Source organism: Dasypus novemcinctus, chromosome 21 (genome assembly GCF_030445035.2).
Source record: "Dasypus novemcinctus isolate mDasNov1 chromosome 21, mDasNov1.1.hap2, whole genome shotgun sequence".
NCBI classification, from domain to species: domain Eukaryota; kingdom Metazoa; phylum Chordata; class Mammalia; order Cingulata; family Dasypodidae; genus Dasypus; species Dasypus novemcinctus.
In genome coordinates, this window is record NC_080693.1 from 71,836,111 (window position 1) to 71,854,164 (window position 18,054).

Here is an 18,054-nt window from a genome sequence, read left to right on the forward strand (position 1 = left end):
TGCACTTTCTTTCGCGCTGGGTGGCTTTCCTTACAGGGCACACAGCTTGCGCGTGGGGCTCCCCTATGCAGGGGGCACCCCTGTGTGGCACGGCACTCCTTGAGGGCATCAGCACTGCACGTGGGCCAGCTCCAAACGGATCAAGGAGGCTGGGGGTTTGAACCGTGGACCTCCCATGTGGTAGACGGATGCCCTGTCCATTGGGCCAAGTCCACTTCCCCAAATTGTATATTTTGTGCATTTACTGTATTTAAGTTATAACTCAATGGAGCTGTTATAAATTTTTTTAAAAATTTTGCTTGGCTTTCCTTTTACAGTTAGAAGTAAATGATTTTTAGACCCTGACTAGGTATCAGCCATTCTGCTATTCAGTGGTGGTCAAGGGAAATCCACTGCCTGATCCAGTGATGCTCCCAGCCTTTTCAGTTCTTTATTCCCACAGCTGCCTAATCCAGGGACTACAGCTATGCAGCGATCCACAGATAGGTCCCACAGATAGCAGGCCAAGTGCCTGACTCCTAGCTGTTAGACTACCAGAGTCAGGGACCTAGGCTGTGAGCTACAGAACCTGGGTTTCATTGGCATGGATACTTAGTGAAAGGCCATTGGCCATTGAGGCAGGCCTTCCTCTTTTTTTTGCCTTGATTTTTCTCATTTAGTTGAAGACAAGTGGCACCCTTATCTAGAATGGGAATTCGAAGGGCAAAGATGAAGGCAGTTCTTTTCAGTAACTGCAATATGAAGTGTAAATGTTTAGCTTTAGGGATAGGAATTTTTAAAAAATGTTTCCTGCATAGCGATATGGCTAACTCATTGTTCCCATTCTCTAGATACATTAAAATCTAAAATGGAAATAACCTCTACTCAATCATTCATTATTTAGCCCATGCTTATGGAGTCACCACTTTGTGCTAAGGCAGTGTTCCAGGTGCTTAAGAAATGGTGGCAAACAAAATAGGCCAAGTCCCTGCCCTTATGGTAGAGGAGACAAGCAGCACCACATGCGCGCACGCACTGTAGTATAAGGTAATGATAACTGTAAGAAAGAAAATTCCAGCAGAATAAAGTGTTTCCAAGTGAGGGGGCTATTCTTTATTCAGTTATTTCAGATAAGATGTTATTTTAGATGAAGTTGTCAGTGAAGGAATCTAGAGAATCAACATTCAAATTAGGACCTGAGGGTGGAGAAGAAAACATACAAAACCCTGAGGTGAGGAAAAAGCTCTGCATGGCAGAGGGAGGAGCAGGTGCAGTGGTGGGGTAGGAATGGGTTTGTACTTGGCTAGAATGGTCTGAGCCAGGGAGAAAGTGGCAGGAGCCAAGATAAAGCAGAAGACAGATTTTTTAAGGTCTGGAAACCATGGTGGGGAGTTTAGTTTTATTCTGAATTTGATAAGAAGCCATTGGAGCACTTTAGCAAGATCTGGTTTTGATTTTAAGGTCTCTCTAATTGCTGCATGGAGCATTGATTGTAGTGGAGGAGGGAGAGGGAGCAGGGAGGCTCGTTAGGAGACCATTGCTGCAGTCTGGTAAGAGATTGGCATGGACTAGGCTGCTAGTGGTGGGGGTGATGGCAAGTGGTCATATTCAGGATATATTTGCAGGGTAGGCTTATAAATGCATATGAAATGGAGTGCAAAGGAAAGAGGGAACTCAAACATGGTTCATAAATTTTCAACCTGAGCAACAGGGGAATGTTGACAACAAACACTGAGAAGTGAGTAAAGAGAGAAAAGAGATTAAGTCTTAGGATCGAGTCCAGGGGCAGGCCAACAATTAGAGATGGGGAAGAGGTGGTAGAAGCAGTAAAGGAAACTGAGAAGGAGCAGCCATGAGGTAGAAGGGAAAACCAGGAAGTGTGGTTTCCCAGAAGCCATGTGATGTAAGTGTTTCAGGAAGGAGGGTGTGAGTAAGCGATTGTTTCATGTTCTGCCAAGAAGGGAAGTGAGATGGGAATGGAGATTTGGCAAGAAGGTCATTAGCTGCTTCAAGAAGACCGGTTTCAGAAGAACATAGGAACAAAAACCCGAATGACTTGGGTGGAAGAGAGAATGGGGCGGGAACAAACCTGCTGAAGAATTTTGAAAGAAATGGGATGTAGCTGAGAGAAATGTGGGGTGAGGTAAAGTTTAAAAATGGGGTAGAGTGAAAATGTTTGTTGATGAGAATGATCCAGTGGAGAAGAAAATATTGACAATACAGAGACCAATGGGATAATGTGAGAGCAGCATGCTTGATTTGGCAAGAGGCAGTCCAGTGCACAGATGGAAGAATGTGCCTTTGGTGGCAGCAAGGACAGTTCATCCATTCAAGCAATAAAAAAGTCTTAGGCCAGCAGGTGGACAAGTCATTTTGGTCATGAGGAAGATGGAGTTGTTTTCTTCTGGCTATTTATACTTTTTAAAATAGTTCCTGAATGGCACATTGTTTCACTCAAAATGATTTGCAGATAATTGTTAAATACTGTGATTTGTGTCTTTTTACTAAAAAAAGACAGTAAAGACAAGGCCCATATATTGAAGGAGTTAGTTTATAACCTGGTCAATCTGTTTGTCCCTCTAAATTCTAAAGCTGACAAACTTCGGTGATTTTTATATTCCTCATACCTGCAACAGCAGTGATGTGCTATATTAAGAAAAATGCAAATATTCTTTGAGAACAGAACGCATTTTAGAGAAACAGACGTAAGGTAAAATAAACTAAAGTTAAAATATACAGTTAAGGTATGTTTTTTGCAAGAATTTTGAACTGCACATAAGAGGGTGAAATCTTAGATTAATGAAATTTCTCAATTTCCATACCTTGAGCTGACCATCATTAAACGTGTGATGAAAAGCTCTTCTTGATGTATTTAACTATCTGAATCCTTCCTAACTTTTAATTGAGATCTGGCAGATAAAAATACAAGAATAATGGCTAATCTTTTCGAAAGGGTTTAAAGCTCCTGGTAATTATTGCCACTCATCGCTTAGAGGGGCCAGGTAAGTATTTTGAAATGTTAATGGGAAAGAAACGTGCAAAGGATCATCGTGCTTGCTTCCAGCACATGCATCGTTGATCAGCTTTCTAGCATTGTCCTTGCTGTGCTTCCAGCCTGCAGATCTTAGTGTATCATGAACCTGGGGAGTGGCAGCACGTATTTGTCCCTAGCTACTGCTGGTTGACTAGAGAGGAAAAAAATGAAGCAGCATTATATGCTGGCAGGCCCTGTACTGTCTCTAATAGCAGTTAGCACTGTAATATTAAATGTTTAAATAGAGAACTAAACTGTAGATTGACAGATCATGGATGCCTATTTTATTGTAACAAATCTCTAATCCTGGAGCCACATGGCCACCCACAGATGACACATGACACAGTCTATCTCTGTTTTTGACACACAGCCTAGTTTTTTGCTTTTTTTTTTTGGTGCCTGTTTCAAGAAAGATGTTGTTCAGTCAGGCAGACCATACTGCAGTATTTTCCATGCTAAAATCTATTATTATTCTAACTCCCAAGATTCTGAGCAGATTGCATGCTCCTTTAAGTTTATCTTTAAGGATTTTTATTTCTTATTTAATGGAGTGTCCTGTAGCACATTTTACATCATATAACTGCATTTTTTCCATGAGTCAATAGCTTTTAGTAAGGACACAAAAGAGTCTAGGGAAACTGCTAACTTGGCAATATTTTCTGTCCTAGTGAAACTAAATTTTAGAGCCCTGGAGTCATGGAAAGCAAAGCTAGAGGGCCAGTCAAGATGTCTTACCCTTCCAGGATCTGTGGTGATAGAGAATAGAGCAGGGTGTTCTGAGTCATAAAATGGACAGAGAGACAGCCAGGGTGCTACTTGACTTGTACAACATCAACAAAAATGTCAAGAGCTAGAGAGTGAAATTTGGACAGTTTTGCACCTCAGTGGAAAAAGCCATGGTCCTTCACCAAGTTTCCATGTGTAAGTCAGTTCCCAGACCCAGAGGAGAGACCAGGTCCATTGATGAAGGATCTTGCAGTGCTACTACAAGGAAAAATTCCTAAAGCAAGCTATTGACATTTTTCATAGCATCTACACATGAAGAAAGGAAAAATTCTACTAAAATCTTATCTTCCTGAAATGACCATTGTTAATCTTAGGAGAGCATCATTCCAGAAATTTCTATAAGAGATAGATAAATAGAAAGATAGAAGGATAAGTAAATATATAAATCAAAATATTTTTTAGAAACAGGGTCATGTGATATTAGCCACTTTTTATTAAAACATTATAGTTAATTTTCTGTGAAATTAGTTAAAGAAAAGAAACAAAGCAAATGGAAGAAATTTCTGAAATTTAGAAAGTTGCTTCTTCACCATATGATAAATTATTTCTTAGGATGTTAAAAATGTACAGATTAAAAACACATTAAGGTCAAAGTCATTTTTAAATCTCATGGTTCAACTTTGAAAGGGTTAGTTTACTCCCTACTATAAAAAAGGAAGGAAATTAATCTCCCTTCTACTCATTCCTACCACTCTTATTTTATCAACTGTGCTAGTATTTTTACATTGTTGGCATTTATAACATGTACTATATTCTCTTCTATAACCATAATTCTCCCAGTTATATAGATTTAGTTTTGTATTTAAGTAGTTTATATCCTTACCACCAGGACTTAGAGCACAACTTTTCCATATCTGAGTCCATTATTTTGATTCATCTCTTAGCTGGTGAAATTTCATTATTAAGTGGTTGTTTTCCAGAAGGGTTTACAGTTGCATTCATTGCATTTTTGCATGCTGAGAATTACTGTGTATTCCCTTATTTCTGAAGGTTGGGCATAAAATTTTTTGGTCATCCTTTCTTTCCCAGAAGCTTTATACACATTGTTCCACTATCTTTGGCATTAAGTGTTACTCAGCACAGCTTCGCTCGTCATCTCCTGGTTGCCTGAATTTTATTCTCAATGGTTTTTTAAATCAAAGATAGTTCAGATCTAGGTATATACCCAAAGAAAATGAAAACAGATTCTTGTACACCAGTGTTAATAGCAGCATTATTTGCAATAGCCAAGAGGGTGAAAACAAAACAAAACCTGGCATCCTTCCACAAATGAATGGATAAAGAAAATATGGTATGTACCCACAATGGAATACTATTTGGCAATGAGAATGAATGAAGTTCTGAGACATGCAGCATGGAAGAACCTTGAAATCTTTATGCTCTGTTTAAAAAAGCAATATACATAAGCACCACTATTGTATGATGTTGCTTACAAGAGATGATTAGAAATAGCAAATCTGCAGAGATGGAAAGTATAATAATTAGAGGTTACCAGGAGATGAGGGAAGTGGGGAAGAAGGAGTGTATGTTTGTTGGATATGGAGTGTGTGTAAAAAGGAAAAAGGAGCATAATATTCTTGAGTCATTCTTTTCCTCAGTCTGAATCTATTTTTCTTGATATACAGTGTCCCTTTTTGATATATGCATTCAAATACTTCATTCATTTTAGGGGAATTTTCTGATAACATGTCTGTAAATCATACCATAGATTTATTTTATCTATTTTCTCTGTCTCCTTCCTAAGCCTTTACTATGATTTACTAAAGCCTTTTGTCTGTCATTTATTCAGTGTTCCGCCATGTTTATTCAGCTCATTGTTGTTTGTAATTTAGACTTAATTTTGTGAGGGAGTCCTTTTGGCCCTCAGTTAATTTTTTCACCTTTGTGATCTCCTTTTTCAACTCATTCGATATTGTTTTATTTTCTTGTCTTTGAGTTTTCTTTCATTGTACTTATGTTCTTATTAAGTTCCAGAACTCTAATCATTTATTTTTTAAGACTTTCCAAAATGAGTCAGCCTTCCTTCCTTCTTTCCTTCTTTCCGCCCTCTCTCCCCTTCTTTCCTTTCTTTCTTCTTCTTTTTTTCTTTTTGGCTAAGCTCATCTGTTATTTTTATAGTTGTCCATGCTCTTTTTTACTCTCCTCTCATTTGGGTTCAAAGTAGGGAGCTCTGTCTAAACTTACTATTTGTTGTGAAATAATATGTATGAATCTCTTTGACTCCTTTTCTACCTTTATTTTCAGCCAACATTTCTTCTTCTGAGTTTCCGTTTGAGGGCATAGGTGTTTTGTTGCATTTACTTTCCTATACTCCGAGATTATGACAGGATGGAGGAAGAGGGTTTAGTTGGTGTTTTGAGCAGCCTTGTTAGAGAAACTATCTGCTTTTTCTTCTAATGTCTTATGAATGTCCTGCACCAGACTTTGCTATATGTATTAGAGGGTGTTTTCTTTTTTTATGGGAGCTCTGATTCTCTTCTATCAGGGAGAATCAGTCACAATTGCTCACTTTTCTTCTTTCCATTTTATTCATCCCAATGCCCATTTTCATTCCATGCAATTACCCTTCTCTTTCCTCATGTGGCAGAAGAGGGGAAAAGTAATGAGAGATCTTTGGTCCTTTTCTCTCCAAAATCGGAGTATTTGCAAAAATTCCTCAGCATTATTTCAAGGCACCAGTTCTACTTTTCAGGGGTGGAAAAAGTTGGTCTTGTGGAACCATTTCAGAATCTTCCCTCTTTCTTTGACTACCACTTGTTGAAAATTATGGTCATAATGGTATTCCCCTCTCCTTATTTGGTTGCTGTCTCTTGTTTAGTTTTTGACATTTTTATTCTTAATTGTAGCCCTTGTCATTGACTTGTGGGACAGGTGTATCAGGGGCTTCCTGCCTGTAGATCCCTGGTCTCCTTCTCCCCTACCAGAGGAAAGGGAAGGCCTCCCTTCTTACGTTCTATAGGCTTAACCCATTCTTGTACCAAGGTTCATAGAATATTGATTCTGTAATTTTGTTCCATTTGAGTTATTTTAGTTAGTATTTTGTATCATAATTTATCCTTTTTAATGCCTTGCAGTGCATCCTATCACTTATATTATTTATGTTTCTGGTAGTGGAGCCTCAGTTAGAATGAGGACATCATGGTCCTACTATGAAATGACTTCATCTACATTAGAGGTTTGCTGCTTTCGGGGCCTAATTAACTTCACTCTGAAGTTTCAGTTTCAGAGTGAAGCAAGGGGCGGGATGAAGGGTGGGATGGGATATGGAAAAGGACCCTTATGCAGCTCCTGCTTTGACCTACAAAAAATGACAATTTCACGTGTGTCCATTTATAATACTTCTTAGGCACTAATGTTGTTTTCTCATCCAAACTCCCAACTATCAAACCATCAAGCCTAGTATCTCAGAGGACTACTAGATGCTACCAGGTGATTTCACAGGTGGCTTAATCACTTCCATTGTCCCTGGATGACATGCCAGTATGCTTCAATATGTATAGAGTAGGTACACAGTATAGGCTGTGGCCCATAGCTTGGTGCGTTAGGTGTTAGGGATCTTGAAGGTTTCCCTCTTTTGTTTCAGGGAACTCTCTAGCCAGCCTGAATTAAGCTGGGTCATTTGTGATGGTGAATCCTGTTCCTCCCTGTAGCATACATTGTAGGTGCTGGACCACCCCGACTTAGAAACCTCATTGGCCACTCAGTATTCACCTTTTTGGATACTGCCTGTTTTCACATTCATCATGTCTTCCATGATTTACCACCTGCAAGTAACCATTAGTTCTATTAGACATTATTATTGGTCAGACAAAAGTATCTAGTATCCAAGGTAGAGAGGATATACTACTTCATGATTACCACTGAGATGTGCCCACAACTAAAGCACCAAACTGAAAAGTCCAAAGAGCTCTTTTAACATTTACTTACATGGAAGGGGCTAGGGACCAGTAAGTCCTTCGGTTCTCATCCAGACGCCCTGCATCATGCCTTCATAGTCATCAAGGCATCAAGGTGCCCTTAGAATACAGGGTTTTTCTACACCTCTGCCCTAAAGTGAAGAAACCTGGGCAAAGACCAGAAAGGGCCCAGAACATCCAGAAGTTGGCCAACATCTGGAAGTTGGCCAAAGGCCACAGAAGCTTATTATCAAGCAAACTTGAGATTTGGTCCTTAACTAGCAACACTGAGCAACAGACCCTGGCAAAATAACAAACTAATAATTTATAAACAGCTATCTTTAGCCTTGCAACTCCATTATCACTATATCACTTTTTTCCTAATTTCAAAAATGAACTGGCATTTGGACATGGGCAGGGTCCTTAATCTATCAGAACATTTCAAATCACTCAGAAGAAGTTACTGTGGAAGTGCATTTTTACTTGAGCTTAGAGCAAGTCGGCATCATTACCGATGATCATACAGGTTGTCTCGTCATGTAACTTTTCTTGGGAGAGAAAATTCTGTAATTTCCCCCCCCCCCCCCCCCCCCAGTTATAGGCCAATTCATTACTTTTCTTTCAGAGCATTCTAAAATACTTTGCTTTCTATCAATCTTAGATCACGTGTATCCTCACACTTTTTCTGAGGCTTTTGAGATCTCAAGAGAACTTTCTACATCCTTTTCCTTTCTTTCAGTGTCTTACATGATTTTAACTAAAATGTGTGATTTTATTATAATGATGCTTGTTAGTGTAACATTGAGTAGAAATAAGAATATATTCAAGAAATAAAAATCTTCCAACTCAATAATTCATGTACTCAGCTGCCTGAAGAAAAATGCCATGATGTCAATAACATTTTAAGTTCTCTCTTTTGTTGGTATTGGCATTGTAGCTGTATGGATCACCCACTAAAACATGCACTTGAATTTGAAGATTTCCCTCCTTTATTTCAGGGAACTCTCTAGACAGCCTGAATTAAGCAGGTCTTTTATGATGAAGCATCCTATTCCTCCCTGTAGCACACATTATAGGTTTTATTTGAAGAATTTTTTTTTTATTATTTGGTATTGTATTTTAGGAGAAAATTTTTATACTTATTTTGTTTCCATTTATTACCAAGGTTAGAATAATATGGGGGAGGGATGCTAAATTTTATTAAAGAAACATCTCTGTTCTCAGATGCAAAATATATTTTTCCTTATCATTTTATACATTATTTTGTTCAGAGAAGTGTATATATTGAAAAGTGAGTATACTTTGCATCTAAACTGTAACAAATTTGTGAGAAGTGAGAAATTTATTTTTGATTTCCCAATTCTCTAAGAAAAATCACAATAAGAAACCTCTTGAAACATCTCAAAACCTATGTTTCAGAGCAAATTTAATTGGCATTTTATGATTCTTGTTTTGCAATGAGGACACAAGAATTCCAAATTTAAAAAGAAAATAGCATCTGAAATGTAGTGCAGCATGCACGCCGGCAGAAATGAATGCTATAGCTTTAAGATAAGGTAGTCTAGTGATTCATTGCACGAAACAGGATCGATTTGGAGCAGGCGCCTACTGTTAGCTTTTTTGAAGATGGATTCTCACACCGAAAATAACACAACATATTCTAGATAACAGCAGTTTTTCCCCCTGAAATCCACCAAAACTGAAGAAAAATCCAAGTGACTGTTCTTAGCAGCTGTGTGGCCTGGAGTTCACTGGGGAAGCTGGCTTCCTGCAGTCCCCTATTCATCACCTGCTTCAAAGACAGCCTGGCTGGCTATAGTTTGCAGGCCAGGTAGGGTGCCATTGTGCACAGTCTGGGAGGATTAGTATCAAAGCTGCAGCCACCAGGCCCTTGGTCTCGCGCTGCCATTCAGTCTAGCAGGGAGAGGCTAAGACTGGCCAAGGTCACAGTCTCCAGTGTGGAGTGGACTGGGAAAGGATCCTGAGAATAGAATGCTTTTTATGAAATCATGGCGCAAGCTTGCAGCACAGCAGGTGCCCTTCTGGAACACATAACATCTGTTTATGTTGGTATACCGTAGCTGACAACGAGATAATAGAGCTTTGAAATTTATCATTTTATTTTTAAAAAGACAACTGTATATACAATAATCCAGATGCGTATTTAGCTCAGCTCTTTTATTTGAAAATCATAAAGAAAAATCACCGATTTAATTGCTTTTAGAGCAAAAAGCAAAGGGTACAGATTATTAACCATTTATAGCTAGCCATTGCTGATCAGTAATACTCAGATTCTTGGGGAAGAAATACCAAGCATACAACATAATTTTTTTCCAATGTTCAGACATTTGTGTCAACAGATTGCAGAAGGATTTAACAAATATGCCCAACTTCCTTGAATATTAAGAGGCTTGGATAAAATCCCCCACCCCAAAGGACAGTCTTTCAAGGGTGAGGTAATAATGACGCAAAAATAAAATTTCCAACTTGGACAAATTAGAGAAAAATTAATCTGTACATGAGTTGTCATGACGACAAGGATGTTCTGTTGATGAACTGTCCTCCTCATTGTCCAATCAGATAGTAGAGCTGAAGCTGGAGCACGAACAGGAGAAGACGCACCTATTACAGCAGCATAACGCGCAGAAGGATAGCCTGGTCCGAGACCATGAACGGGAAATTGAGAAACTGGAGAAACAGCTTCGCACTGCCAATATGGAGCACGAAAATCAAATTCAAGAGTTCAAGAAACGAGATGCACAGGTAATTATCAATAATATTTGATAAAGCGGGTATTTTCAAAAAGTCATCAGCGTTTAATGTTTTCTCATTATTCTTGTTGATGCACGCTGTTTGATCATTTGCAAAACTGACATATAAATGTGATTTTTTTTTGGTTTTGTTTTCTCTCCCCTCCCCGTTTTGGGGATGAATAAGGCTTTCACTACAGAAACCACAGGTAGCCAGATTAAAAATCCCATGGCGCGCTATAACTTGGCCTCTTTTTTATAATCTTGTCTCCGTTCCTTTCATGATGGATTTTTTTTTTAAGGTATCTGCCCCTCACCCCTCCCCTCGGCCTTAGCAAATCCCTATGAAATATATTAGGGCTCACTCCCTGCGTTTTGTTTTAATCTCTGTAGGTAATAAAGCTTTTGTTTTAGTATTTGCTTGTCCCTCATAGTGTTGCTTTTTTTCCCCTTTAGACTCTGTATTTGATTAGATCACTCAGATGGTAATTGATAAAAATGACTTCAGAGAAAGGCTATTTCCCACCAGGTCTGTTGTTTTTCCTATATACACATACACATGCCTCCTAGCCTCCATCTCTGTAGTCCCTGTTGGAAGCCATTTGGCAGAATAACCCCCAGCTGTGGTAGCATTTGACTCTTCAAACTTATGGATGAAATGTGCACTGTCAGCATGGAAAATTATCTTTATAAATTTCAGATGAAAAAAATCTTATTAGGTGTCTATCTTTGTGGTACAATGCATTCTTTAGGGTATATATAATCAAAGGCCTTTAGTGTATCCTCTTGAGGAGATTACTGTGAAATTTTATTAGAAAAAAATTTAAGAGCAATTGATAACAATAAAAAGATAATTTTCTTTCCTACTAAAACCATATCATATACTGGGTCTAAGCACCTCTTTTGCCATTGAAATCAGCCGTACTATCCACACCATATATAAGCTTCTTCCCCCAGTTATCCTTCTTCCACAAATAGTATAATTTTCAAGCAACGAAATTAACCTTTGGTTTATTATGATATGTGTTTAAACCATTTAACAATGATCTAAACGTAAAATTACTACTAATTAAAGAAGATGTTAATTTCTTGAGTGGAAGGAGGGAGGCGGTAAGGGAAAGAAGAGGAAGTATGGGTTATTTTTAATCTGACCTTGAGTTGTCTTTCACTTTCTGAGAATAACTGAAGCAATATAAATAGGCTCAGTACACATGTTTTATCCACAGTATATTTTTACAGGAGAATTATTTCCGCTCTGTCTTATGGTGGTTTTCTAACTAAAAAGGTAGTCATTTTAGTAGCCTTGGTATGGAGTAGTCAGGTGGTCCCTGTTTAAGCACTATGCATTATACCTTAGCCATCAACCTCCTTAGAGCCTTTGTGAAATATGTGGAGCTCTTTTGATTTTTAACCATACGGTTTATTGAGAATGTTTTCAAACTTACCCTTCCCTCAGTCGTGATGTTAAACCTTACCATTGTCCTCTGTGCCAAGGGAATTTGGGTTCTGAATATATGTGTAGGGTCTGTTTGCATAGAAGAATTCACTAATTGATACACTAAAATACATTAATTAATATAATTTCCTACTATTTTGTTGGTGATATAGAAAACCAACACAAGTGGAGGCCAAATTTAGAGGAAATCTTTGTGACTTTGCACATGTCGTATCTGCCATATAGGGTGCGGTTCCTTCAATGGTAACAAAAGGGAAAATTTCAGAACTATTAACGTGTAATTAAGGCACAGGGATAGCATAGTAAGGTTACGGATTGAAGTTTTTTCTACTGAAATGTTAAGTATGAGGACTATATAGCCTCTTCAGATCTATATCTTAGGATTATATTTCTTATATTTTGTGCCTTTCCTGGAATGTTTTGCTAATCGGCTATGGCTGTCGTGGGAATGCCAGTAAGCAATGGAAACTTAGGCTAAATTTAGTCTTGATCAAAACCAAAATAATTTTCTGTATGTTATACTTAGTTGTTTTCAGAGAATATATTTTAAAAATAATTTGAGCAATATGTACCAAAATGCTAATAAATTATATTTGTTTTTCGTTATTCATTGAGGATATTAACTCAAAATTTCTTTCAGGTAAGTCCTAAATTTTCCAAGTATATCTCTTCATGATTATGCTCAAGATAATCTAACATATAATACCTTTTAAGTCCTGAATTCCTTTCACGAATTTCAAAAAGACAGAGTAGGTGTATGTTTTTAAAAATAGAAGATCTTTGTTCAAATCACTGTGTTGTGGTGTAATGCAGAACAAATATATTTATCTTAAATATTAGTTTTTATAATTTTTAAATTTTTGTCTCAGAGAGGCATCTGCTTTTTCATTTAACATTTGGCTGCTCCAGTTTAGCAATGGAGGCCATTTTGTAGAAAGGGCTACTTGAAATTTTTTACCAAAGCACGACCATTGAAATATATATTTTGGACACTCTGGCTTTGTTTGCTGCTTTTCTCCTGTCACATTTTTGAATGAAGACAATATCCTAAAAGTCTACTTTTGGCATCTTCCAAATATATGGTATATTTTACAGTGATAAGGAAATCATTAAAGTACAGTTAGTTTCCTTAAGGTGACTCATACAGCTAAGAGCTCCCTTTTACTGACTATGCTAAGTAATTATTGTAAATTAGATGTTATTCAAATTTCTGCTTTTTTAATAGAAATAAGATATGGACAATTAACCCTTTAGTGACTTTAGCTAATCTATTCATGTATTATATTTTTGTCATAATGCCTTTGTTTTCAATGGCAGGATGTTTATTTTATGTTGTGATGCTTAGGTTTGCCAAAGTGCACATTAAACTTTACTGCCCTCACGCAAGATGCTCATGTCTATCATCTACCTAATGTCATACACAATGTTTAGAGAAAAAACATCCAGCTCAGTAGGAGTCAAGACATCAGAAATTCATAACCTCGTTGTCAAATATTTCTCATTTACCCAGGTCCCTCTTATTGAAATTGTTTTGGAGAGTGATTTGATTGTTTTTTTAATGTAAAGGAAATTTATAAAGATCATCTTCGGAAAGCTTCTAATGTGACAGTTCTATACGTAATTCTTGCTTTGCTTTTGAACTGCAATATAATGAAAGAATTTCTGCAGTTTATCCCGTTGAATTAGAAGAAAAATGGAACATAGGTTCCTTGATCCCTTCCTTGTTCTTTTAGGACCCTGAACCATTTAGAGATTATTTGATCTTTTATGTCGCTGAAGTGAGTGGCATGTATGAATACTGTAGAGACTGTTACATAGGACCTTTGTGATGCACCCCACAGATGCTGTCACCATCTTAGGGCTGCTCTCCATGTGACCTGTTGAGGTACAGACAGATTGAGGGCTCAGGGTAACCACAACAGCCACTGTGAGCGACCGTTAGCCTAACTGCAAATTACATGCAGCGTACCTGGAGCAGGTTGTCAGAGATATGGGGAAAGATATTAACCTAGCATTTGTGTAGAGTAAAATGGGTCTTGCATGACATTGGCATGTAAATGCCCATCTTGGTTACCTAAACTGAGAATCATGATTCTAATGTTAGCGATTTTTGCATAAAAAATGGACCGATGGTCTTGATTTTGCCATATTGAGTCACATCATGAGGCTGAATCTCTCACTGATTCTAAAACATGGAATTTGCAGAATTTCTCTTCTTGTGCTCATCAGTGAAAAAAAATTTTCCTAAAAATATTTATAGGGCCATTTTAATTTTTAAAAATCTCATCTAAAAAAGTATTGCTTATTTTCCATGAATTTGGGAATCTGGGCACAAGATAAAGTCTCCATTTATAAACTGGGTGTGCTTATACATGTAGTGAATGAAGCCTTGGCTTTTGTTCTTCAAAAATTACTCAGAGGGGAGAAGATGTGGCTCAAACAGTTGAGCGCCTGCTTCCCACGTGGGAGGTCCTGGGTTCAGTTCCCAGTGCCTCCTAAAAAAGCAAAACAAACAAGCAGAACAAATGATAAAATGAACTCAAGGAAGCCATTGTGGCTGAGTGGCTGAATGCCATCTTCCCACTTATGAGGTATGGGGTCCTGGGTTCAATCCCTGGCCCCCGGTACCCAAAAAAAAAAAAAAAATTACTCAGAGAGTGAATTTGACAATATGTATAGCCTGAACATCATTCTTAAACCCTATGTTTATGGTCTTTGGGCTTTGGTAACATTTTTCTATTGGTAACATTTGATTTTAATTTATTTGTATTCCAACTACTTTCAAAAAGGATTTGAGGCAGCATTTCATGTTGAACACACACTGGAATAATAACTGAAAATTATAATTAGGCAATAAATGATATTTAACCAGATCAGAGAATTTATGCTGAAAAAAAAAAAACAACATAACTGCTACAGTTAAGTACAAGATTAAATCTGAGCTTGCCAAGAAGCCACAGCAAAGAGGGAAACATGGATTGTGTAACTTTCATTATCTAAGGAAAGAAATTATACTATTTTTTTAGTAAAGGACATTGATAATGTTCTCTATATGTTAAAACATTTGGAAATAAAATCTGGTGTGAAAGCCTTAGATTCTTTAAGTACTTTCATAAAATGTAATTAGTAGATTTTATTTTAATGTGCTAAATTAAAGTTCATTTTTATTTTGAGGATACCATTATTCTCAAATCAAAAAACCAATCTGCTTTGAGGAACCCAATTTCATAAATATTACGATTGAAAAGAAAGCATATTTTAAGTCATGGGCCTAGAAAATTCCAGTTCTGTCATTATATTGTTGTTTCAGCAACTCTTACAAAATGTCTTTTCTTTAGGAAGTGAAAAATCAGGAACTTGGTTGGGATTAGAATAGTTTAGAATTTAATGCTCTAATATTGAATTCCAACTGTGTTACTCTCTTTCTTATATCTGGTTCTCTTGTCCCCTGAATTTGTAATGTAAAAAACTGTAAGAAATATTAAAATCCAGTAGTAACTCTGTCCAGTAGTATAAGATACATGTACCTCCACTAAAATGGTTCATATCCTACCTCTGTAACCAAAATAATATTTCGCCATCAACATTTATTCATTAATATTGTTTGCTTCGTTCTGAGACAGTAAGTATTTTTATTTCTTTGGGTCAAATCGGACTTATTGCTTAGAAAATGTGAACTATATAAATGGTATTTTTTCTTCAATTTATTGAGGCTCCCACTGTTAATGTAACCTTGCGTTTTGTTCTCCACTTCTTCCTGGTGACACACATCGTCCATTGGAGTGGATGCCTGGTGCTCCAGCTGTGTACACACAGCACTTTGATTCTTATCCCCCCATGGCCCCAGCTAGTTCTACTAGGGGAGGCAAGAGAGGAATTAAGTGTGTTTTAAGTATTAACTGGGTTTTGCTGCAAAGTTGTACAAAGCTTAATGTCAAACATTAGAAGAGTTAGTGGAAAACATTTTTAACATTTCACTTTATTATTTTGCCAGAAGAAAACAAGACCTTTTCAGTGCTCTTGTGGTACAACCACACTTTACAATTTTCAATTTATGCTCTTTAGATGATCTTTTATAGTATTACCTAAGTGCTATTTAAAAATCGTCCAAGAACTTTCTGTATACATTTAAAACATAATTAGAGGTTTTCCTAACTAGGCCATTTTTAAAAGCCTGTGGGGAAATACTCTTTTTTTCTGACATTGAAGGCCTAGGTCATACTGAATTTTCCAAATAACGAAGGTGAAAATCCTTCTCATATTTCAATGAGAAGATCTTCTTTTATTAGTTTCCAATAGTGGTATGTCTAATAATATTATATATGAATCTAATATGTTTATATCATTTATACTATAGATATATATATATTTATGTATAAGAACACTATTTCTTATGAACTTAATTAGGAAAAAATATGTGTAAATGCCCTTTCAAGTAAAGCTTACATTTTTGCAAGTCACCAGCCCTCTTTCTCCATTATTTTTCTAAGATTCTATTATTTTCATTTTACAAGCAAGCATGGAATTAACATGTATACTTGTAATTAAGCTATCATAAATGATTCATCTCAGTCCTCATTGTGGAGAAAAATATGTTAAGTTTAAAATACATAAATACAGGCTGAGACAAGGAAATTGATTTCTCTGTAAAAATGATTCATTTGTAGAAGCATTATACCGTGTATCTTCACTCCTGGAAGTTGCCATGGAAACTACATTCTATGGTATGTAGTCCACTTTTAGATAAAGAGTATTCCTTTTAAAGACAAACCTTCTAAATAACTTTAAATGTTCCATTTGAATTAGCAACTTAGTGTCAATTAATGATTGTTTTAAAAATCTGTCTTTTGTCCTCATATATATAATGGATTTCTTTAGAATTATTAAGATTGTTCTTGAAGAAGCATTAATTAAATGCTGCAGATATTTTAAATAGGGAGTATAATGTGATCACTCCAGTGGAAAAAATTGGGAAGATTCCACGGAAACACAAGTCTATGCATACAGTGTGTTTTGCCAGACACAAAGCTTTTAGTCATAACACGTGTATAAATATCCAGGAATGCTATAGTAAGATTAAGTAAACTAAAGAGATAAGCAAATAGATTTTTTTTTCCAATTTACAGATAAGGAACCTGTGCAGTTCAAGGGCATTGTCTTTCCCTAGGTCACAGAACAAAAACCATGGCTTCTTAATTTTAATTCCATGCCCTTTCTTTATATAGCACATCCTCCTCCAAAAAAGATTTTAGATTCTTGGAGAGACTTGGATGAGGCAAAAAAGCACAGGTTTATATGTGAGTCTTTGCCTGGCATAGGAGAAAGGCATTGGTACTCTTTGTTCTGCTTGCTGAGGTTCTCATAGCAATTTGCATTTCTTTCAGTGAATTGCCATACTCAATGTTGCTGGAAAACCATAATTGAATAATGCTGTTTCGAATTCCAGCTTTAATAACCAGTAACTCCTACAACAACACTGACTTTTCACACTTACATGTGTTTAACAGCAGCAGCAACAACGACAAATATTTATTGTGTGCTTACCATGTGCCAAGCACTCTTTACATTGCATTTTCTCATTCAAGCCTTAAAAGACCCTCTGGGGATTAAATTTCCTATTTGGAAACTCTTTTTGACCTTCTTACCTGGGTCAGAAAAAGGCTGTGTGTATTTCCATTTTGTTGATGAGAAAAGATTCAGAAAGCATAAGTAAATTGCCCAAGGTTCCATAACTAATAAGTAGCCGGAACTCACAGCCAAGTCCCCTGCCCCTGTGCCTACTTATATATGAGCTCACTGTCTCTGAATTTCATTTATAAAATTTATAAATATTCTGCATAAAGCCATAAATTTAAAATACTGTTACCCATAACTCAGATCATGTAAATCCAAATCTAGTCTTACCAAGTAGTTTCAATTTTTCTTTAAGACCACAAGCCATCTCTGTGTCTCTGTTCTGAGATAAATTAAACTCTGAATAAATAAGCACATCTTAGTATCACCTTTGGGGTATAGTTCCCACAAACTTCAGAATTGTATACTAGAAAAATAAATACATTTTTGAGATGGGTTCACTTTTGGTTTCCACATTATTACTGAAATAAGAAGGTATGCACAGAGTAAGAATCCAGTAAACTTTTCAGTCAATGTGCT

At 36.8% G+C, this 18,054-nt stretch overlaps 1 protein-coding gene across 4 annotated transcripts in view; it reads left to right on the top strand.

Annotated features, from left to right (window-relative positions):
* The window catches only part of CEP112 (centrosomal protein 112), a 575,007-nt gene that overhangs the window by 306,938 nt on the left and 250,015 nt on the right, over positions 1 to 18,054 (top strand). For all 4 annotated transcript variants that reach the window (XM_058284590.1, XM_071210757.1, XM_058284587.2 and 1 more), the window contains exon 20: positions 10,276 to 10,458. In XM_058284590.1, coding sequence (XP_058140573.1) covers positions 10,276 to 10,458 — 183 coding nt within the window. The remainder of the gene's footprint in view (positions 1 to 10,275; positions 10,459 to 18,054) is intronic.